A 25539-nucleotide genomic window follows, 5' to 3' on the forward strand; every position below is an offset into this window, starting at 1 on the left:
CCCACGTCTGCTCCAGCGAGAGCTAGTGTTCAGTGCAGCTGTAGTGCAGCAGCTCATGTTCTCGATGAGAAGAGGACCAGACTTCACTGTGAAAGCCAACGGTTTCCCAATGCAATCTTTAACAGTGGGCATGTTTTAAGCGCGGAACACACTTCAATTCGAGTTCCCACACCAACATCGATCAACATGCATCACGAAATTCAAACGATAAATGCCGTTTTGACGCTCTTTAATGTGGCATCACTGATCACATCACAGTTCAAGCGGCGGCGCGCGCGTGAACGCGATCATCTGTGAGCGCGATCGATCATCTCTTCATTAAGAATAAACATGAATGAACATCTAAGATGTGTTGAGGATACATTACAACTTACTGTCACGTATCATATGTGGTGTAATCGCTCAATCAGTGTTTCAACGGCGAAAAGACGTCAATATAACTGCTGTAAACCAAACAAATGTCATGTAACTTTAGCATCACATTTACCTCAGGCAGTCATTCAGTGTCCACACAATTTTATTCACTAAAGTAAATCAACTCTTTCACTAAATATATGCTCTATATTAGCCGTTATATTCATTATATTCTACTTAACCTGTTAGTGATGTCTTGATTGTTTCATGCATGTTAAATAAACCTGTCATGAAAATGACAGACACTGTGTATATAATGATTATATTTCAACAACCAATTGGATAAAAAACTATTTTATAATCAGATTTAGAAGTTATTGCAAAAACTGCCTTATGTAAAGTTTGCGTACTATGTTATTTGAGTGTTGATTATTAGACCTAATGCACCTGTTCTGAATGCACTTTCTTGTAGTAGTCCTACAGAGAAAATGTTTAAATGCACTAGACCTAAATGCACTTTGTTTTTATGAGAGAACATTTAATTTTAAAACCTTTCTGTAGGCCTGTAAATTATTATTTAATGCACAAATGAGTGGGGTCAAGTTAAACATTTTTGTTTGAATTTTATTTTATACTGTGCATTGTTGCAATGTGCTAAATAAATATTGACATAATTTGTAATTGATTTATTCTTTGAAACTTTAATATTAATTTATGCAATTGCAATGTCTTGATTTTAGTAAAGTTAGTACACAGTCATAGCCATAAATGCATTGGTACTAATAATTGGCATAATTTCTTTCGGTGTTTCGGTTTTCGGTTTTCGGCCTTGGTTTCCTCTTTTTCGGTTTTCGGTTTCGGCCAAGAATTTTCATTTCGGTGCATCCCTAGTAACCGGTGTAACACAGACTATCGCAACAAGCCTAGATAACGTATAGCAGCACGCAGTAAGGAACTGTTGTTCATGATATATCATACAGCTATATAACGAAAAAACATTTACAAGTCTTGACATCATATCCGGGAGATAAGTCAGTAAATACGAGTAAAATCACCGGCTTTGCTTATCCCGTGCGAAGGCACTACGCAAAATTGATTAAAATGTATCCACGATCTGCCTTTGAAGAGAGATCATAGTTAGGGGCAGTTCTGGCGCCGCCATCCCATCATAATGTGCAACACAGTGTACTTTCACATTTATTGTTGCAGGTGACTTTAATCACTCAAACTTAAAGTCAGTGCTACCCAAGTTTCACCAGCATGTTTCCTGCCACACCAGAGGAAACAAAACCTTAGACCATGTCTACACAAACATGGCCGGAGCTTACGTTGCGACACCCCTCCCCCGCCTGGGACAGTCAGACCACCTCTCTTTGTTTCTCAGACCCAAATATTCACCCCTCATCAACCGCGTGAAGCCATCAATGAAAACCATCAAGGTGTGGCCTGCGGGGGCAGACTCCACACTCCAGGAAAGGTTTCTAAACACAGACTGGAGTATGTTTGCTTCTCAAGCCACCAGTGGCGCTCACACGGACATTGACTCCTACACCTCCTCAGTATTGGATCATATCAATACTAGGGCTGTAATCTCCCAGTCGATTAGTCGATTATTGGTCGATACGTTCTGGCTCGACCAAAATTTTGATTGGTCGATTTTTTGCAGCGTTCATTTAATTAGTTTTTGCCGCGTTCATTTAATCAGTTTTGCTGCGCCGCGTTCATTTAATCAGGTGGAAAGCACTAATTGCTAATGGGGGTGTTTTCAGAGCACCCCTGTTTCACAGGTATCAGTCTGCCTTCAGAACACCCCCATTGTTTTCACTTCTTTTGGATTAGCCCAACCAACTGGCGAAGAGAAGTCTCTCGCCGGTCCTTTGTTTTTCATTCCCCGCTGGCTCAAACGCACGCCCATATCGGTAAACTTGAGGAACGCCCATCAACATACACATGAGGGGAAGCGTCACAACACCACGCTTCAGTCGTGCCGCAAAAGTGGATCTGTACTGTCCGTTTTGCCGCGTTCATTTCATCAGTTTTGCCGCGCCGCGTTCATTTCATCAGGTGGAAAGCACTAATTGCTAATGGGGGTGTTTTCAGAGCACCCCTGTTTCACATGTAACAGTCTGTCTTCAGAACACCCCCATTGTTTTCACTTTTGGATTAGCCCAACCCACTGGAGAAGAGAGACAGATTGAAGAAGGCTAGTTTTCTGTAACTTATATTATTTATTTAATTGTGAGCGTTTTTTCTGCTCTTGATCTGGCTTGTTTAATAAATATAAATTTTTTATTAAAGTGGACGTGCCTTTTGTGTTTAAGAGTAAAAGCTTTAAGTTAATAGTCTATTCGTGTCTCAGCCGCGAAGCTGAGCTCAGCTCCTGTTCGAGCTGCACAGAGCGGCTGAAATGATAGTGTCTGTCAGTTATTATAATACATATGACAAAAACAATTGTCTAAATTATGTTGCATATTCCTCAAAAGTTCTTGTGATGATATCTAGTTGACAATAGTACTATATTTTGGGAAATCATAGGCTATGATATTGCGCAGGTGCACGTGATGCAACGCTGTCAGAGCCGACAGACTCGTGTGTCAGACTCATTTCAGTGCAAAATAATCAGCTCAAAAACTATTTAATATACTGCAAATAGCCTACTAGTTTTTTATGTTTATTTATAATTCATTTATGCAGACAACAAGGCTACCAAGTACTGCGCACAGTGCGCAGCTTATTAATTTAACGGTTTTTTTACGTCATTTTTAGTCGATTTTTAGTCGAACATTTCAGGACTTCAGTCGACCAAGATTTTCTTTGGTTGATTACAGCCCTAATCAATACCACCATCGACAGTGTTACAACCCAGAAACAGATCACCACATACCCAAATCAGAAGCCTTGGATGAACAGGGAAGTACGACTCCTGTTGAAGTCACGCAACACTGCCTTCAGATCAGGAGATGCACAAGCCTACAGCGCATCCAGGGCAAACCTGAAGAGGGGCATCAAAAAGGCCAAGCACTGCTACAAGCTAAAGATAGAGGGTCACTTTTCCAACTCTGACCCTCGACGCATGTGGCAGGGCATCCAGGCCATCAGTGACTACAAACCCCCCCACTCCACCCCCGCAGCCACTGATGTCAACTTCCTGAACGAGCTAAATTACTTTTATGCTCGTTTTGAAAGAGACAACAGAGAAACTGCCACCAAGCTCAAACCCTCAGCTGACCACCCACCAATCACACTCTCCTCCACAGATGTCTGCAAGGCACTGAGCCGGATCAGCGCACACAAGGCTGCTGGACCAGACAACATCCCTGGACGTGTGCTCAGGGCATGTGCGGAGCAGCTCGCTGGGGTTTTTACAGACATTTTCAACCTGTCTCTCGCCCAAGCAGCTGTACCATCATGCTTTAAACGCACTTCCATTGTGCCAGTGCCGAAACACTCCAGCCCGAGGTGCCCTAATGACTACCGCCCTGTAGCACTCACACCCATCATTATGAAGTGCTTTGAGCGGCTGGTCCTGGAACACCTAAAAGACTCTATACCATCCACATTGGACTCACACCAGTTTGCCTATCGCAGCAATAGGAGCACAGAGGATGCCGTTTCCATGGCACTGCACTCTGTGCTCACCCATCTGGACCATAAGAACACTTATGCACGCATGCTGTTTGTTGACTTCAGCTCAGCATTCAACACTGTCATCCCATCCAAGTTAATTGCCAAACTTGGAGACCTGGGCATCAACACTTCAATGTGCAACTGGATTTTGGACTTCCTAACTGACAGACCCCAGAATGTTCGATCAGGATCCACCTGCTCCACATCCATCACTCTTAACACTGGTGTACCACAGGGCTGTGTGCTAAGTCCGTTTCTCTACTCCCTCTTCACCTCCGACTGCAAGCCTGTGTATGGAACTAATTCCATCGTCAAGTTTGCGGACGACACTACGGTGATCGGGCTCATCAGCAACAACGATGAGACTGCCTACAGGGAGGAGATCCAGCACCTGGCCACATGGTGCGCTGATAATAACCTGCTCCTCAACACCACCAAAACGAAGGAGCTCATCGTGGACTTCAGGAAGGAGTCAAGAGGCACACACGACACCATCCACATCAATGGAATGGCTGTTGAGCGTGTCTCCAGTTTCAAGTTCCTGGGGACCCACATCTCGGCGGACATGTCGTGGACGACCAACACCTCCAGCCTGGTCAAGAAGGCTCACCAGCGCCTCTTCTTCCTGAGGACACTGAGGAAGAATCAGCTCTCCTCGGCTATCCTGGTGAACTTCTATCGCTGCGCAATAGAAAGCATCCTGACCAACTGTGTGGCAGTGTGGTATGGGAGCTGCTCTGTTGCGGAGCGCAAGGCACTGCAGCGGGTGGTGAAAACTGCCCAGCGCATCACAGGGACTCCACTGCCTGCCATCGAACACATCCAGAGGAAACGCTGTCTGCATCGAGCTCGCAGCATCCTCAAGGACTCCTCTCACCCAGCCCACAGACTGTTTTCTCTCCTGCCCTCCGGCAGGCGTTTCAGGATCCACCGGACCAGGACCAGCAGACTAAAGAACAGTTTTTTCCCCAGAGCTGTCTCTTTACTGAACTCAAACCCCGTTGATCCACTTCCCTCATAAACTGCGAACTCTCCTACCTCACACCTACATTCACTTTGTTATTTGCACTACCGACTGTTTATTACAGTAACAACTGTTTACTTATGCATTCTGCACCACCATACCGTAACTGGATTATGCTCACTTGCACTGCCGACTGTTATTTACAGTAACAACTGTTTACTTATGCATTCTGCACCACCATACCGTAACTGGATTATGCTCATTTGCACTGCCGACTGTATTTACAGTAACAATGTTTACATTTGCATTTTGCACCGTACTTCTAACTGGAATATGCAACCACTTTCCACTGCACTTTTACACTTTCTTTCGGATAGCTCTGTCCATAATTTATTGTACTAACTTAATCCACTGCTATATTCCTCATATTAGCCTAACATATTATTGTATACCTCTAACTGTAAAATTCTGTTCAAGTAATAACCGTCTGTATATTTATTCATAGTACATAGTCACCTGTAAATTCTGTTTATAGTAATAGCCATCTGTATATTATATTCATAGTACATATTCACCTGTAAATTCTGTTTATAGTAATAGCCATCTGTATATTATATTCTAGTACATATTCACCTGTAAATTCTGTTTATAGTAATAGCCATCTGTATATTTATTCACTGTATATATTCATCTGTAAATTCAGTTCTACTTATAGTAATAACCATCTCTCTACTTATACATATTTATATATATTCAGAACATTTTTATGTCCTGCACTTACGCAACCATTGTATATCCTGCACTTGCTGCTATTGCACTTCTGGTTAGACCTAAACTGCATTTCGTTGCCTTGTACTTGTACTTGTGTAATGACAATAAAGTTGAATCTAATCTAATCTAATCTAATAACATGTTTAATTATGCATCAGTAATGTTGGGTGTACAATATATCCCGGTAGATATGGTTACACTCATGTGACATTGCGGTTCTTTGTCATCACGAAGGTTTATTATTTGCATGCGTTTTAAAGCCTCTTTCAGATGCGGTTCTGGCATACAAGCTTTTCTGAGTGTTTGTACTCCCGAAGCACATGCACACTATTATTAGCAAGTACCAAACTAAGCTCTGTTTTATTTTCTGTCTTCATTTTCTGTCTGTCTAATTTATTTATTTAAAAAAAAAAAAAAAACTGTCCTGTGTTCTGTGCTAGATTAACTGAGACTTGTTACAGCACTTGCATACTGTTGCCCTTGACTGTTCTAGTAGCTTCTTTTGCTCTCATTTGTAAGTCGCTTTGGATAAAAGCGTCTGCTAAATGACTAAATGTAAATGTTTTATGTCTTATTGCATTTAAACTATCAAATACACACATTTACCTAAACCGTAATTTATATCTTAAGTGAACGTAAACAGTTTGGATGCATGTCAGCATAGATCAGTTAGATCCGTGCATTCGATCTTAAAGTGACAGCAGCCTAATATACCTGCTACTCTTTGTCATTAATGTTAATCAAACAACAAAATACAAAGAGAAAATCACTCACTGCTTTCGGCCGAATGTCTTCAGTAGCTTTAAGAATCAGTGTATATTTTATTCATAAAGTTAAGTATAATATAGTGTTTTAATTTTACATTTAATTTCTTTCTTGAATGCTACTTTTAAATATACCTACTGTAGCTGAAAATATTAAAGCACTCTTTATTTCATTTGTATCTTTGTTGTATTTGTTCTTATTTTTATTAACAAAGATAAAATAAGATATTATATAGTCTTAAAAACCAACAAAAGTGTGATTTTAAGATCTCGTGGATCATGATCCTGTCTGAAAAGAAATGGTGTGATATTTTTAAAATAATCTTTTCTATTTTAAAATGTAATCTATTCATGTAATGTCAAAGCTGAATTTTCAGCATCATTACCCAAGTCTTGCAGTGTCACATGATCCTTCAGAAATCATTCTAATATGCTGATTTAGTGCTCAAGAAACGTTTCTTATCAATGTTGAAAACAGTTGTGTAGCTTAATATTTTTGTAATGCGTTTTGTTCAGGATTCTACGATGAATAGAAATTTTAAAATAACTTTTATTTGAAATGGAAATCTTTTGTAACATTGATGTACATTAAACCAGGTTATTTTTGCGCATTGCAATGTGCATTGCAACTTTGTTACATGAGATGACAGCGATGTCACGTTGTGTGTCAGCCCTAGTTGTGCCATTCGTTTGGCGGGAGGTGAAACTTCCATATGGTGCCGTGTCATTCGTGATCTGGTATATTCTGCATAGAAGGCTAGCGTTCCAAGCAGACGTTAGCTGTGACGTACATGTAAATAAACAAGGTATAATGTGATACTGCAAGCGTTTTTCTGTTACTCCAGTAATAATCTGAGAGAAAAGCAATGTAATACAAACCTTAAATTCATTCAGGAAGATTCCCCTATTTTTCTCCAGGTCAGAACACAAAATATCTGTTGACAAATGTATCCAGTTTTAACTGGTTTGCACAGACCCACCATTGGGTTACATTGACCCAGCGTATTATCAGTAAAATTGACCAGTAGCTGAGTTAAGCTACCAGCACCTGGGTTCAATAATAAAAATAACCCAATAAAATGAACCCAACAGGCTGAATCCAGCATTTTTGTGTAAAAAAAACAACTCATTTTTTAGTGTAGTCATTTTTAAAGATTACGCCATTAAAGGTTTTTAGCAGACAATGGAGACCTGGAGATTTTTATTTTCCTGAGTGGTCAAGCTTTGTGTTTGCGTTTCTTTCCACCATGATATGGCTGAAGGAACTCATTAAGCTTAACCTCGGTTTGAACCCTTCACACATTGAGAAGGAAATTGTCTTATCCTGTGCTGATGTGTGAAGAGAGAGAGCAGGAAGGCAGAATCTCGACAGTTTTAGCCTGGGCACAGCTCTCCAGACCCGCAGCTGGAGACGGGTCATTGTGTTCTCCGTCATCCCGACGTCCAGTGTTGTTGCCATAGTAACAGCAGGACTAGCTGAGGTCAGAATGCGTATGCTGGCTGATAAGAGGCAGAGCATCCAGACTACTTAGTCTTTAATCAGTGCTCTGGTTAATCAATACCCAGCAGCCTGCAGATAATCAGCAGAGGACACTTGCCGTTAGTCTGGTGCTCAGACCATTGTCCATAACTGGGTCATTTTTGTCCTGCTTATCTGTTCCCATAAATAAAAGAGCACAATCCACAAGGAGCCGTGTTATAAAATGAGAACTCAGCGGTTCTCCCTGACTGGCTTAAGCCATATTCACACTTACAGTCTAATGTTAGAGGTGTTAGGTTAATGCTCTAATGTTAGAGGTGGGTTGCATAACTGGTCGTTGTGTTTGAAAATATGATCACAAAGCAGATGGTTTATTTTAAATATATATATCTTTATTGTGTAGTTTTCATGTCACTAAAATGTATCTTTTTGCATGATAAAATATTTGCAAGTCCCTCCAGGATTTTACAAAACCTTTTCTGATTCTTGTAGCCCAAAATTATTAAAATTGCTTCAGCTTTTTTCGAAAATTGTAATGATCTGTGCAGCTTTTTGTGATTTGCTGGGATAATAATCCACCAAAAATCATTGTAAAGTGCAACCGTGCCCGTTCATTTTTTCAGCAGCTTTGGTTCCAAAACTATTTTTCCCATAGGGATTAAAAAACTCTTTGTTTGTGAGTTATAAGTCATGAACCAAACTAGTTATGAGGTAAATCACAACATTACAATCTTTGTTTCTTTGATTTGAAGCAAAAAAGTTTTTGAAAATCAGACAAAAAGACAAAGGTACAAAGTTGTACTTTATGACTTTAATGAGGGAAAGGATTAAAGTCCCAAGAAGCACTGAACAACATAATGAAAAAAAAAAAAAAAAAAAAAAATATATATATATATATATATATATATATATATATAGCAAATTTGCTTATTTACAAATATTTATTTCATGGGAGTAGGCACGATTAGCTTGTTGCGATTATCTCATTGGTGGAGATTTTTTTTTCTGCAGAATCATGAGTAATGTGGTATTCCACATTTGTGACCCTGTCTGTGAAAATCCAGCTAAAGTAATTTTTTTGTCATTCGCTGTTTTATACATAAAATCATCCTACATAATGTAAAGAACATTCTTTGAAAATATAACCTTGATATCTTTAATATTGACTGAGTAAGATCTTGTCAAAAGTTAGCTGAATTTCGGCCTCAGAAAATCATGATTTTGAGAAAATCAAGCTTATTTTTGAAATTGTAAAACATTTTAACCATTATTATTCTGATAATGTGCCATATACCAAATTAAAGCTAAGATTCTCCCATTTTCAGTGATATAGGACACATTTATGGGAAAATTCTTGGTTTTGTAAAACAAGTCTATTTATTATGATGTGCATGTCCAAAAAGCGTGAAACATTGAAACGAATGGGGGCAGCACAAGAGCTTGATTTACCAAGTCAGTTCACTCTGATGATTTGTAGGCTATAACTTTATTAATAAAATGAAATATCAGTAGAAAATGTCATTAATAGGCCTATATATATCCATTAATATATAAAACATCCATAGAAAATCTCACTGTGTAACATTTGGAGTAAATCCAGGACTAGGCCTAATGCCCTATAACAAGTTAACAGGTCAGTCTCAAACTTTGTGCAGATAGTTAGTCATAACTGTGAATCTTCACTTGTCTCACAATTCGATTAGATTATTCATTAGGATTTTTCCATGGCTCATTGTGCTTAACTCTTTTAGCCTACATAAAGCACGTCCTGCACTTTATGTTCTCATTACATGTTCTATTCGTATAGGTTTACAAACCGAAACCAAAACATCAGACGCAAGAGCTTTGCTTCCGAAGGACACACGCAACTTTTTTATATTAATAGGCTATATAATACGGGTTCTTTATTTAGCCTACAAAAAACAGTAGGCCTATATTAATCATTATTAATTAAACTATCAGCTGTTCTGTTCCTTACGCTTCGCATGCCGCGGCCGCCCTGTCAGAGAGCGAATTCATAAACTCAGCGCATCAGCATCAAAAAAACAAACTATTTAGACACTTAGCAGCCATTAAATGTCTTTAAAATTAGATGGATGTATAGGCAAAAAGTGGAGTTAGGAAACAAATAAACTGTTCCTGAAATGTCGGTGATGGCACAAAGAAATCCACACAGAAATCGGAACCCGGCTTAAGTCGCCGTTTTCTTGCCTTTCCCGACACTGATCTGATCCTTAGTCGTGCGGATTGATATTATGGTCTGTTTGCACTTTGTAATTGTAAAAAATATGTTTCTGAACCGAATGATCTAAGAATCAGCAGTTGTTTCTGCGTCGAAAGTAAGCATTAAATCAATATTTAAGAAGCCCACGTCCAGTATTTTTTGGTGCAAAATAATAAAACGTAGCACAAATAAAATCATAAATTTCAGTAGCCTATTTATAATATTATAAATGAAAAATTGAGTACTGCATCTCAAAGCCCTTGGTATAATCTATCATTTACAGCAATAAACACAAATTGCCTGTTTTGGTCATTTTTATGGCTATGACTACTTTGATTCTCAATATCTCCTAATTAGATTATGCGACTTTAGCCGGGGTTTCACAGACGGGGTCACATTTTTTTTTTAAAGGGGCACTTCAGCGCTGGGAAGATGAATGTGTATTTAAACTGTGTCGTTTATGTTGTAGAAATGTGAAATAATTTTTTAATTTGGTGCCTTCTAGACTGAGAAAAGACAATGTAAATTTATTTTTGTCTCATGTGGATGAAAGACAACAACTCCCAGAATGCACTTGCTTTGCTGCCCTACGAGGCCACTTTCAAAGCCACGGCTATTGGTTATCACTTGCCCACCGCGGCACCGCCCCCAATGTAGTTTTGATATTCATAGTAATAAAATAATTTCGTTCAGTTAGAGAATAGACACTACAATTAAAAACTGAACGTGTCTTTTCAATAATGTGTGAGTGAGCCGAACGAAAGTCACATCACAGACGCAGCAGGAGTCAGATTTCATTCATCGCGAGAGAAGAGCTGAGCAGAGCTGAGGTAAGCGCGGCATTCATTCTCGGCGCGTGTCCAGTCTGACGCGTTATCAGATCGCATGCGGAAGCTACACTTTCATATGAATTCATTGAAAAGTTGAAACGCTCACTTTGCTCCGTACCGCTCCGTTATGAATGCCCGAGCCGAGCGGCAGCGGGTGTGCGCATTTACATTCTGTGAGTGAGATCCCTCCCCTGTGGGCGGGTTGAAAACATGCGGAACTAGCTCCTGTAGTCTCTAGGCTCTGGCCAAAAATCCTATGATGACGCAAAATGGTGATATTTGCATCATCGGAGGATTTTTTCCTGAAAAAAAATGCATAATTCTCTCGTCTCAGGGGGATATGAGGGGGAAAGTACCATAATTCGAATATACTACCGGGTTTCTACTGATACAAAGCTTAATGCTAAATCACTGAAGTTACCCTTTAAGAAAATAGCTGAACTAATGCAGACTGATGGCTTCAAAAACAACCCAAACAACCTTGTAGCTCACAGTAGGTCTGTCTTTAATGGTTTAAAAGTTATCAAGTTATCATTCACTCTGTAATTTGTGCTAGTAAAATAATTACAATCGCCGTTGTACTCAAATATTGTGGTACATAATTGAATATGTAGTAAACAAAGCCATTGAACTGAGGGCATTTATATTGCTATTAGTGTTTTGATAATGTTGTTGACTTATCAATAACGAGATTTACAGTGAATTGCCATGACAATTACAGCTGTTTGTGATTTGTAAGATGCTATTTGCGAAGAGCTGAGCATAACTTAAACGCATTCACTATAACAATATTACAGGCCCGGGAAATGACAGCTTTAGTGTTAAATTATATTTCCAGGATATCAATGACCTTCTGAACATCATACACATGCAGAAGGTAAAAAACTGTAAACTAAATACAATTGTAATCATATTCAGGTTGTGGAGGTGCAGACAATGATAATGATAGGGAGAGGGAAAGGGATGTCTAAGGGAGATGTGTCAAGACAAGGGATTGGAATGAGAGGATATGGCCTTAGTCGGTTGGTGCTTTTGACTTTTCCATTCATTTTTGGTATTTATGACCTCATTTCCTTAATTCCGATCAGCCACCAGCCTCGCCGAAATCTCCAATTATATGTGCATCTCGGTACTGCCCAACGAATTGTGTTCCCTAGGTGGTTAATATTTTCTTAATGATGCGTGTGATTTTCTGTTTGACTGTGGAGAACATAGGGGAAGTATACACAAGCTTCTCAGCATGTGAGTTTAGTGCTCATGGCGTGTGTGTGTGTGTGTGTGTGTGTGTGTGTGGGTTTTGTCTAGAGATCTATCAGTACATGACCCACTGTGCTGGTAATGATGTAATGAGTGGTGGGGATGAGCCCTGAGGCATGTTGTCTTCTCCGGGGTGACTTCATATACGGCTGCAGAGGGGCGACTGCAGCTCGGCTCGGCTCAGGCAGGTGCCAAGCACCGCTCTTTCCTGCAATGCAGAGACAAAGCAGTTTAACACTGGCTTTTCTCATTTGCGTGCAAAGTATGCCAGTTGTGTGCTAATACATCCCAAGCATGTGCTAAAAGCTGATGTATGCACAGTACTAGACAGTTAGTCATGCGTTTTTCCCTTAAATGTCTCACTTGGACATATTTCTGCTAAAGCTTGTAATGTATTCATCCGTCTGTGTTCAAATGGCCTCTTTTCTGCGAACAGTGCAGATGTAACTTTAATAGCTAAGGCTTATTAAATCGCTGAAATGTGTGACTGTACTTGAAGAGGGAATTTGATTTTGTGGAGCTAAATATGTATGTATAAAATACAAACGTGATCAGTTAAAAGAAATACAATATTATACATTTATGTGTATATTTTTAATGTGTATATTTATAATGTATATACTGTTCAAAAGTTTTTGATCGGGAAGATTTTTAATGTTTTTAGAAGAAGTCTCTTATGCTCACCAAGGCTGCATTTATTTTATTAAAAATACCAAAAAAAAGTAATATTGTGAAATATTATTAAAATGTAATTTATTTCTGTGATGCAAAGCTGAATTTTCAGCATCATTACTCCAGTCTTCAGTGTCTCATGATCCTTCAGAATTAATTCAAATATGATTTGTTGCTCAAGAAACATTTATGATTATCAATGTTGGAAACAGTTGCGCAAAACATTTTTTTTTCAGGATTTTTTGAATAGAATGTTCAAAAGAACAGAATTTATTTTAAATATAATCTTTTGTAACATTATAAATGTCTATACTGTCACTTTTGATCAATTTAATGCATCCTTGCTGAATAAATGTATTAATTTATTTCCCAAAAAAATTCTTATTGACCCAAAACTGACTTTTTCAAAGAATCCTACAAAAATGTTTTTCACAACTGTTTTCAACATTGATAATAATCATAAATGTTTCTTGAGCAGCAAATCATCATATTAGAATGATTTGTGAAGGATCATGTGACACTGAAGACTGGAGTAATGATGCTGAAAATTCAGCATTGCATCACATAAATAAATTCCATTTTAAAATGTATTCAAACAGAAAACAGAATATTTCACAATATAATTTTTTTGTTGTATTTTTGTATTTTTAATCAAATAAATGCAGCCTTGGTGAGCATAAGAGGCTTCTTCTAAAAACAAAAAAACTTTTGAACGGCAGTGTATGTGTATATATTCCTCAATGAAATATTATATACACAAGTTATATGTATGTGGGTGCTGTACTGTTTTGAAATACCTGGAAAACTTCACTACAGTACTTGGTACAGCTGTATAAAACAGGCAAATTGCATTCTCGCTTGGCGTCCCCAGCCAATACACCACTTTCTGCAGATAGCATACACATTCAATAAGTTAGGTCATGCCAGCTCTGAGTTTGAGGGGATGAATTCTTTGAGAACAGAACTCACCCTGCGTAAATTAGTATGCGCAAAATGTAGGGCTGTATGTGTCACGCGAGGCATTGTGCAATAAATCATGTGAATATGTGTGTGTATAGCCTACACATCTTGCATGATGTCTGCTTTCATAGGACATTTCTGAAGACCGCCGTCTGCAAATTCAAGGAGATTCATAGTCCTCCCCAATGCTTTTAGGGCAAGCTTGCAGTATGAATGGGTCTTGATGGTTGCCTAGAAGATTAGCATCATTGACTAGTTTATCTAGATTTATCTGTCAGGAAACCCTAATTTTACAGGGTTTTGTTAAGACCTATTAACGACTAGATGTTCAGGCAAACTTCCAACGATTTGTTTTTGAAAATATGTACTTTTACACACATCCATATCATGCAGAGGGAAGCCTACAGCACTGTTCTGAAGTGACTTGTATTTATTTATTGTTCTCTGTTTATTTGCTACAAGGCTTACTTTGAGTTAGCATGTTTCCAGCTGGCACAGAAAGAAAATGCTGCAAACCCTCCCAACTGACTGACTGATTCCAGCTCAATTCCTGCTGCTTTTCCCCCTCTGCCAGGGTTCTGCTGGGATTTAACTTTTAATAGATGAGAAGATGCCAAGCGCAGGTGGGAAATCGCACGAATTTGGTTCTGTGCAGTCCACCAGAAATGCACGCAAGCCCTTGACATGTTAAAGGATACCTAGAAACAAACCACTAATAAGAGTTGGAAAAGAAATGGAAAATGGAGTTTGAGAAGAAGAAAAAGTGGAACAAAAGTCACAACATACCAGTGTTGGGGAAGCTTGACCATTTCAAAGCAGTTAATGCAGGCAAGACAGGTAGCTACACTACAATCCACAGTACAAAATGCATTTTCTTTACATTTTTTCAAGTCATTTTATTTAGCTGTGTTTTACTTTATTGTACACCCCATTGAGCAATTTTTTTTTTTGCAGATTTACTTTTTGCAATAATTCAGAGCAGTAATTATTTGACACGAAGCACTGTATAGTAATTTAATAATAATTATAACTGAATCAAAAACGTACTCATAAATGGCCCTATTTGATTGAATATATTATCTGTGAATGTATATAATAATAATAATAATAATAATAGTATTTTAAAATTGCAGGTGTGGACACAGTGACTCAAGTTATTATTATTTTTCTCATGCAACTAATTGCTGTTAACCGGAAGAGCTGCTCTGGTTTGAAAATAGTTGAGCTGCTGTGTTTCCACTGAAAAATTTAGTTAAGTCAGTGGCATTGTTATTTTTTTAGTCGGTTACTCTCCAAAATGATACTGACCCCGTCCTTGCCGCACTACCCGCAGATTGCCTTGCCCCATGAGTCTCTGCAGCATTAAAATGGTGCAAGAGTCTGTGTGTCTGAGAAACAGGGATCACTCCTCTCCCTCGGCATCACAACTACAGCTATTCATCAAAGTGCTGTGACTCAGTAAATATTCATCAGCCACTTACCAGTGACTGACAGCAAGCACAGCACACCGCAAACACCAAATTACAAACAGAGCAGAGATAGAAGATCGCAGGAGGGAGGCAGAGATTTGGTGAAACAGGAGACACTGTGATGGAAATAAGCTGTTGAAATGTCTGTGCAGTTATTCATTAAGAGATCATGAGAGGCAGACAGACACTAGTGTGCCCTTGAGAGCTGAATGTACGTGACTTGAGTGCCGATATGTTATTTTGACCAGAGCACCTGTACATGGTCTGTGATTGTATGTGTGTGAGAGAATTACAGTGTTAAAAAAAAAGTGCACATGGTGCCTTTCAAACTCTTCCTCAAGGTGCAGTCAGACTCAAAAGTTCAGATTACACTTCCTTTTTTTTTTTTTTTTTATTACATCAAAGGGTAAATTAATCTTTTGTAGCCTACAAATTGCCTTGATGATACATAATGCAGTCAAGTTTCTTACCCTGGGTGGTATTTTACTTTATTTTCCTTTTTTTTCCCCCTTTCTTTCATTTTTACTTTTTAGATTTAAGAGCTAAAGTCGTGAAATTTCTTTTGGTCATGGAGGAAAATCATTTTGTAACTCTTAGCATGAGATTCTCATTAATGGCTCGTTTCCAGAGCAGTGCGTTACGGTACGGTACAGTACGATACGGGACCGTAAACCCTGTTCTGCCTTGCGCAAAGAAGAAAGTGACACCGTTAACAACAATGGACGACATACATCAGATCTTGTTCTTGCTTCTCAGAATGTGGCTGTTGTCACAAGAAAACACGCTTTGTTTGAGCCAAGGCTACCAGTTCTCTTTCAACCAATCAACATTCTGCAGTGAGTCTAGCTTCACACTTTAGTACCGGACTACTGTGCTAGTTACCCAAACGGAAGGGTGCCAAAAAAGTGGTACGGTTCGGAATTAGGGTACCATTCACAACTTCTGACAAAGGAAACAGACAAAATTGCATACTGTACTGTACTGTGCCGCTCGGTGGAAACGAGCCATTAGTACCTTTGCAATTTATCTTGACCTTTTGAAGTACTGTGTCCTTAATTGTAGCTCACAGTCCTGGAGTGTGACTGTTCTGACAGCTGTCTAGTAAAGAACCAGCAGACCACTTTTGCCCTGCCCATCTGACTCCAGGCCAGGCTTTATACCGCTATCATTAGTGCAAGGACTTTCTTGGATTTGTGCAGTATTATTTCAGTTTCATATGTAAATAAGAACGGCAGGGAAGCTGTGGTCTGCTGGCTTAAAATGGCCAGTCTACACTGTCAGATATGAAAAACTTTTAGGTTAGGACTATTATCAAACGTGAAGTTTGGGGCAGATTGGACATTGTATGCCTGAATTACAACCACTTCCTGTTTCGTAGCGTAAATGGCATACATTAGCACTTAGCCACTTGTGTTGCTTGATTTAATGTGTTTCTAGTATGTTTGGGACTTGATGGCATATTTGAATGTGTTTCTGGGAGTGAATTACAGTGTAAAGCATGCCATTTCCTGTTGCCAGTAGGTGGCGCTATGACTAACTAATTTTGGCATATAGATGTGTTCAGGCCAGGACTCTTAACAAACATGTGAAGTTTGGGGCAGATCGGATATTGTGTGCCTGACTTACAACAGCTTCCTGTTTCACGGCGAAACATCAGACTTTGTGAGGCCGCCACGGACACGCCCTTTAGTGAAAACTCAAGATCGCCTTAAGATTAGATTGACCAAATATGATGTTGATCTGGTTAAATCTCAATGAGGAGTTAAAGGTCCCATGGCATGGCATTTTTCTATTATTTTTTAATGTTTCCTGAGGTGTACTTATATTGTTAGTATGATTTTTACCAAAAAAAAATGTCTTCGAAATAAAAGGCATTTTTTCTATACTGTTAGTATCCCTCTGGCTGAAAGCCCTGTTTCAAGGGGCGTTTCTGCTGTGAGACTATAGTAAAAACGCCCACTGTTGTGATTGGCTGACATCTTTGCATTTGAAATGAGTGTTAGATTATGTTGCGGAAGGGGCGTGGTTTAGCGAGGCACGTACTGCATGCATGAGAGAGAGAGAGAGAGAGAGAGAGAGAGACTGACTGGGCACTCGTGAACCATGGAGAGCTGGAGGAAGTTTTATTGTACTGAGTTGTTGAGAGCGCTGTGCTGTTAGCGCAAGCTTATTTGTATCTGAGAGTTCTGAATAAACAGTCCCAGTCACGTCGACTCTGTCTTCTTCCACCTTATTCTACGAACTTTGTAACACATGTAATGTACCATTACAGCTGTCGAGATGAACGAATCGTCAAAGTGTGGATTATAGAATTATTTTATGATCTATTCCTATTACATGAAAGGCTGCAGTGATGAGCCTTGAGAAGACAGACAGTCTGTTGATCGCGTGAATGCAGTGATCTCGTCATTGCAACGTGTTTTCTCTCACAAAATCCTTTCACCACAACTAACAGCAAACACGACGTCGATATGAATACAGTATGAGCTTCACTGTGCTGCATAACAGCGTTATTCATTATAACGGCAGTTTGGGCAAGTGTGCAGATACACTCGCGACGTGTGATTGACAGCTCCGGACATTATAAAGAGTGTTCTTTGATCGCTCTCTGTAGTTGAATCACTTAAAAAAACAGATTTGTTTCATGCTACTAACAGAAACGATCGTTTTAGTCACTAGCTTGATTCACTGATGCATTACGCTTAGGGCATCAAGACAGCGATCATTAAACAATCTAGAAAGAAAATCGGAGTGAACTTGAATGATTAGCTACACATCAGAAATCACTGATCACAGATCAGGCATTTATGAACACTGTTACTCACTGTTTGTCGCGGTGCTGTCGGATCTATATCGTAAAGTCTGTTTGTAAAGCCTGTGCTGACATAAACTGAATCAATTTTCTCTGAGTGCTCTGGGTGGGCAAAACCAAGGAAGGGGAGGTAACCTTTCCTGGTATGACGTCATAACAGGAAAATACAAGATCAGCTCGTCTGAGCTGTCACTTTCTCAAAGGCAGAGAAAGACAGCCAGAACTCGGTTTACACCCATCAAAATTTCAAGCCACTTGGGGACTATATACAGGCTAGGGGAACTCATATTAATGTAAAAAAAAACTCATAGAATGAAATTTTCATGCCATGGGACCTTTAATCACAGTGTAAAACATGCTATTTTCTGTTGCCTTTAGGTGGCGCTATGACTAACTGAATTTTGGCATATAGATGTCTTCAGGACAGGACTCTTAACAAACATGTGAAGTTTGAGGCAGATCGGACATTGTATGCCTGAGTACAACAACTTGATGTTTCATGGCGAAACATCGAACTTTGTCAGGCCACCACGGGCACGCCCTACACGGAAAACTCAAGATCTTCGCAACGTAACGTCGCAAAGGCCTTAAGATTAGACTGCGCAAATATGATGTTGATCTGATCTTGTCTCTGGGCGGAGTTCGTTTAACAATTTAGCAAAGAAAATTCAAAATATCTCACTTCCTGTTGGTTTTCAGATTTTTTTGTAGGTATTGGGCTGTTACATGTGTCTAACGAATTTCATGCCTGTATGTGAAACGTAGCGGGAGGGGCACTTAGTTGAAATATTGTAGGTGGCGCTATCGAGCCATTTTGCCACGCCTAATTCTGAAACTCATATGTAGATGTCTTCAGGCCAGGACTCTTATCAAACATATGAAGTTTGGGGCAGGTTGGACATTGTATGCCTGACTTAGAACAGCTTCCTGTGTCAGTGCGAAACATCGAACTTTGACAGGCCACCACAGATACGCCCTTCAGGGAAAACTCAAGATCTTCGCAATTTAAGGCCTTTAGATTAGACTGTGCAAATATGATGTTGATCTGAATAAATCTCTAGAAGGAGTTTATTAAAGTACAACGTCTGGAAATGGCAAAAACTTAAAAGATTTTGCAGACAAAATTCAAAATATCTATGGTGTTTTTTGTAGGTATTGGGCTTTTACATGTGTCTACCGAATTTCATACTTGTACGTGAAACAGCTCCAACGGCGCTTAATTGAAATGTTGTAGGTGGCGCTATCGACCCATTTTGCCACACCTGATTCTGAAACCCATATCAGACGTACATTTTCGCCACTTCTAACGCGTGTGCAAAGTTTCAAAAATGCGATTCATTTGGAAGAAGAATAATAATAGGCTGAGCAAATACAATAGGGTCCTCACACCATCGGTGTTCAGGCCCTAAATATATTAATAGAAAATGTTTTGAAAGTGTATGTGTGAGTGAATTAAGGATAAGCACAGCTAGCTAATAGTAAGCTTTAGTATTTTACTGTATCACAGCAGAATTCATAATGTAACTGCACCGTGAGCTATTCATTAGCTTTAATGGTGACCGTGATATTTGATGAGGCAAATGTGATTTTGTTCATCACTGATACTTTATTGGGGTGATGTCTTAAACATGATTTTCAGTGAACTTTTCTTTTAATATCAGTGCGTGACATTTTTCTTCTACGTCTCGGCAAATTGAGGCCAGTGGTATTAAGCATTGTAATTTTAAATCACATCTGAAAATTGGAATGGATTAATACAAGAGGAAAGAATCCTCAGGAAACCGCACAGCTCAAATATATGTGATTTTGTTTTCATTTCCAATAAACCGAACTTCAGAAGAATTCCTCAACCATGGCAAATTCACAGGAAGCACACTCAAGCTTTCCAGTGTTGCGTTCTCTCAATATTTACAGAATCCTGCTGCTACTTTCCACTAGCTAAGATCTGCAGAGCCTGTAGTTTTCATTTGCAGCACCCACATTTCCAGTCACACTCCAGTGGGTTTGCAATCTGAGCCTGTACGGATAAGTAATGGCTAAGACTGTACGAAATAAAAGTAAATGCAGAAATGATGGGAAAACGCAGCCAAAAGCTTCCAGCAAATGTACACGCCCCCAGGCTACACGCAGCCCGTGTGTGTGTGTGTGGACATGAGCTCTAGTGGGCCAGTCTGATGATTGAAGGTGATCACTTCTGACAGTGCAGCGTTTTATCTGGTCAGAATATACAGTACGTTTCATGTTCTGCTTCAGATGCTTTCTCCTTGTGCTTCTCAGATTTCTCGGGGGGAGGAAATGCAGAAATAAGTTTGTGACCTTAAAAGGTTCATCTAATATCCTTAGCGTTAACTGCACTGGAGCTTGAAATTAATGTTGGATTTTCATTTCAAGAGCATCAGCAAAGTTAAGTGTCTTGGGGGAAAAGGCAAGTTGTCCATCCTGAAATAGTCGGCAATACCTACAGTGGGGAAAATAATTATTCGACCCCCTGATGATTTTGTACGTTTGCCCACCTACAAAAAAATTAAGGTTCTATACTTTTTCTTTTAGGTTTATTTTGATGGGTACACTACAGACTGAAAAATCCAGAAAAATCACCTTTTTTCCTTATTTTATCCCCTACCAACCAGCAAGAATTCTGCCTTCCACAGATTGGTTATGTGCCCATGTGGAACCCAGATTAGTCCTGTCACTTTAAGAAAGTACTCCTAATGTCAGCTTGTTGTGTGTATAAAAGATACCTGTCCACTGAATCTGTATCTTCCATTCCAACCTCTCCACCACCATGGGCGAGACCAAAGAGCTGTCAAAGGACGTCAGGGATAAGATTGTAGACATGCACAAGGCTGGAATGGGCTACAAGACCACCAGCAAGAAGCTTGGTGAGAAGGACCCAGCTGTTGGTGCGATTATTTGGAAATAGAAGAAATAAAATAGCCATCAATCGCCCTCTGTCTGGAGCTCCATGCAAGATCTCGCCTCATGGGGTAAGGATTATCATGAGAAAGGTGAGGGATCAGCCCAAAACTACATGGGAGGAGCTTGTTAATGATCTCATGGCAGTTGGGACCACAGTCACCAAGAAAATCCTTGGTAACACACTACGCCGCAATGGATTGAAATCCTGCAGTGCCCGCTGCTCAAGAAAGCACATGTAGAGGTCTGAAGTTTGCCAATGAACATCTAAATGATTCAGAGAAGGCTTGGGAGAAAGTGCTGTGTTCAGATGAAACCAAAATTGAGTTCTTTGGCATCAACTCAACTCGTTGTATTTGGAGGGAGAGAAATGCTGACTATGACCCCAAGAACACCATCCCTACAGTCAAGCATGGAGGTGGAAACATTTTGCTTTCGGGCTGTTTCTCTGCTAAGGGTCCAGGACGACTTCACCACATTGAGGGGGCCAATGGATGGGGTCATGTACCATAAAATCTTGGATGAGAACCTCCTTCCCTCAGCCAGAACACTGAAGATGGGTCATGGATGGGTCTTCCAGCATGACAATGACCCCAAATTTACTGCCATGGCAACAAAGAAGTGGCTCAAGAAGAAGCACATTAAGATCATGGAGTGGCCTGGCCAGTCTCCAGACATTAAATCCTATAGAAAATCTGTGGAGGGAGCTGAAACTTCGAATTGCCAAGCGACAGCCAAGAAACCTTAATGATTTAGTGAGGATCTGTAAAGAGGAGTCGACCAAAATCCCTCCTGAGATGTGTGCAAACCTGGTGACCAACTACAAGAAATGTTTTACCTCGGACAGTACTTGGTGGAGAAACCCTTGTTGGCAAGCACAAAGTCATGTTTTGCTTGGGGATCAAATACTTATTTCACTTACAAAAAATGCGAATCAATTTATAACTGGATGTTTCGGTTGATATTCTGTCTCTATCCGTTAAACTAAACCTACCATAAAAAGTATAGACCCGTAATCACAAAATCAGCAGGGGATCAAATAATTATTTTCCCCACTGTAACACACATGTAATGTGATGAAGGACCTCCAACACTAAAAGCAACTGCTGGGCAGGGTTTTTTTGTAATTTTATTTTTATGAAAACAGGCTTTTAAGAAATCATAATGCCACTTTTAGAACAAATTCATGTGAGTTTTAGAAACAACCAAGCAAATATTTCATCACCATGATGCTTCTTTCTCGTTAAAAACTGAGCAATAAGTTGGAAAATAGGATATTTATAAATAATACCACTAATTCAGATGCTACTTTTATTCATTCCACCAACAGGATGTTAAGTAAACATTGAATTTAGATGTGCCTTTTAAACTTTCTATATCTGTATACTCCCAGTATTTGTCAGCAATAGTTTCATCACACGCTGACTCACCAGGAGTGTGATGACTTGACCCCTCAAAACGTTGAAACCTTTCATTTATGATTACTCATATCAAGATGCATCTAAACAGCTTATCATAACCGTGTTCACCTGCTCAACAATTGTTCACCTGCTCAACAAAAGAGTTTAGCATTGCTTTTGGCCTGATTGCTCAATTGTGAAAATTGCACTGGAAATGTTTTTTGTATTTTTTTGTGCTTGGTCTCAATGCACTTTATGGAGTACAAATTGGTGATCATAAAACATTCCTTGTAATATAGATGCTGCATACAGAATAGAGCCGCAGGGCAATTAGGCTTTATGGTGTTTAGTTCAAACCCACAATGTACGTGCCTTACTGATGCTTAGGTCAAAATTGGAGCTGCTTGATTTGTGGATTTTAATTGTAGGGCTTTCTGGAGGTCTGATCGGAAGCAATTTAAAAGTGCTTTAAATAATCTGGTCAGGCAATATTACAATCTTCATATAGATCTTTATATTTTATCCTGTTTATACACAACCGTTCAAGCGTTTGGGATTAGTAAGCTTTTTTTATTAATATTTTTATTCAGCAAGGACACAAGAAAATCTAATTATCTTGAAAAAATGAATCACAGTTTCCAGAAAAATATTATGCAGCACAACTGTATTCAACATTTCTAATAAGAAATGTTTCTTAAAAACAAAAGCATATTATAATTATTTCTGAAGGATCATGAGACTGGCATTTTATAATGTTGCTTTTAATTTGACAATTTACAATATATTAAAATAGAAAATGGTTATTTTAAGTTGTAATATTACTGTTTTTACTGTAATTTGTTTTAGCAAATAAATGTAGCCTTGGTGAGCATAAGACGTTTTCATAAGGAAATACATTTAAAAAAATCTTTAAAAAAAAATTTAGTGTGTGTGTGTGTGTGTGTGTGTGTGTGTGTGTGTGTGTGTGTGTGTGTGTGTGTGTGTGTGTGTGTGTGTGTGTGTGTGTGTGTGTGTGTGTGTGTGTGTGTGTGTGTGTGTGTGTGTGTGTGTGTGTGTGTGTGTGTGTGTGTGTGTGTGTGTGTGTGTGTGTGTGTGTGTGTGGATGTATGTAGGAGATGAAAAACCTCCAGCAACTCCATCTGTGTGGTCTAATGTGTCTTGTTCATTTCTCTTTCTTTTCTTTCTACTGTTCTCTCTCACACACACTTAGCCAGTGCAGTTTGTTGATGAGCACAGCAGATGTTGCGTTCAGGGTCCAGGGAGAAACAGTGGCAGCAGAAATGTTGAGCACTAAACTGTTAGATATGGATGGGGTTTGGCTCTCTCCCCCACTCCATTCCCTTGATAAACCTTTGAGACTAGACAGATAGAGGGAAAAAGCCTTCTGACTCATGCCTTTGGCTTGGAGATGCAACAAAGTAAAGCTTCTCCTCCTTCATTTATACAAATAAGTACACAGTCACAAACACACCCCTGAATTTAACTATATAAACCTCTCAACCACTGAAAACCTCTCCACTGGTTCTCTCTTGAGGTGAGGCAGTGGAGAATCTGAAGAAAAACTGAATCCAAATAATGAAATCACCACGCCGGCTGCCACTTGTGTGTTCATATTAGAGCAGCTAGCAATCTGTCACCAAATGAAACTGGCATGGATGACACTAAGTGAGGGAGCGTGGGATGAAGAGATGGCTTGTAGGAAGCAGAGAGAGAAGCTTGGACTGATTACCATTGGAATTCCCCAAGTAACTTTATTGGGTCCAATTTGATTTACACCAGCAAAGTCTGGCCACCAGAATGCCAGCCTTGTGTAAATGCCAATCAAGATTCATTCAGTATGATGGGGCCTGATTTCCAGTCCAGGAGAGAGCCAGAGAGTGTGGATTTTAGTCAAGATGGTCTGTGTATTTAAGGAAGTGAGGCGGTGAGGGATGAATTTGCAGCCAGTTTTTTTTTTTTTTTTGGTTAATTTTCTTTGATTAATTTGATTTAATTAATTTGAGGTGAACTCACAGATGAAGGACTGATGCATCTTTGAATATGGTTCCATAGTGAAATAAAAAGGTGTAGAAAATAAAAAAGGGCAATTAAAGAGGAAGGCAGTACATTTAAGTATAGTCTTAAATGACGTAAGAGGATGTAAAAAGGTCTTGTAAAAAGAGGGATGAAAAGCAAGTGGCGTTTGTGGTTCATTTCTCCAGATTTCAGTGTCTCATGATCCTTCAGAAATCATTCTAATATGCTGCTCAAGAAACATTTTCTTATCATTATCAGTGTTGAAAACAGTTGTGCTGCTTATTTTGTGGTAACAGTAATACATTTGTTTTGGGATTCTTTGAATAGAAAGCTCAATAAACCACATTTTTTTTAAATGGAAATATTTTGTAACAAACGACTTTACTGTCATTTAAAAAAAAAAAATCTAATTTAATGCATCCTTGCTGAATAAAATGATAAATTTCTTTAAAGTCCCCATGCTTTTTAATGGTAGTCTATCCACTGGTTTGTTTTTTCCTCAACATGCTCTGCCTTTAGCTTCACACTAATGCAAATGAATATTGGTTGCATCAGATGGGCCTTATTATGTAACTTTAAGTTTGCTTTCATTTTAATTAGTGTGGTGCGTATGTATTCAGTAAATATTTCACATTTATCTTCACAGGTAATTCACAGATGGGGGCCACTATAGTAGACGCACTGGATACCCTTTACATAATGGGCCTCCACAACGAGTTTAAGGACGGCCAGGAGTGGATCGAGCAAAACCTGGATTTCAGTGTGGTAAGTGGGCAAGACTCGGGCATGAACACACACGCAAGATCACCAACAGCACTTGTCTTTGTATGTTTGGCGCTAAGCGAGTCTGTTTTTGTTTATAGACACAGTGATATCTTAGGACACTGTTATTTCACAGTGGTAAGCCGTATAATTTGGCAGCCAACTGGCACAGCTGTATTAACAGTCGTTCGACACCCCACAACTCCTCAAAGACTTCAGTCCTCAGCATGTGTGAATCTCTCAGGTTTTGATCAGATTGTG

General features: G+C 39.3%; 1 protein-coding gene across 1 annotated transcript in view; it reads left to right on the forward strand.

Annotated features, from left to right (window-relative positions):
* man1a2 (mannosidase, alpha, class 1A, member 2) overlaps window positions 1–25539 on the forward strand; it is a 120541-nt gene that overhangs the window by 63727 nt on the left and 31275 nt on the right. The window contains exon 5 of the mRNA XM_079822386.1: window positions 25163–25281. Coding sequence (XP_079678512.1) covers window positions 25163–25281 — 119 coding nt within the window. The remainder of the gene's footprint in view (window positions 1–25162; window positions 25282–25539) is intronic.

This window comes from Gobio gobio (assembly GCF_949357685.1).
Source record: "Gobio gobio genome assembly, chromosome: 7".
NCBI lineage: Eukaryota > Metazoa > Chordata > Actinopteri > Cypriniformes > Gobionidae > Gobio > Gobio gobio.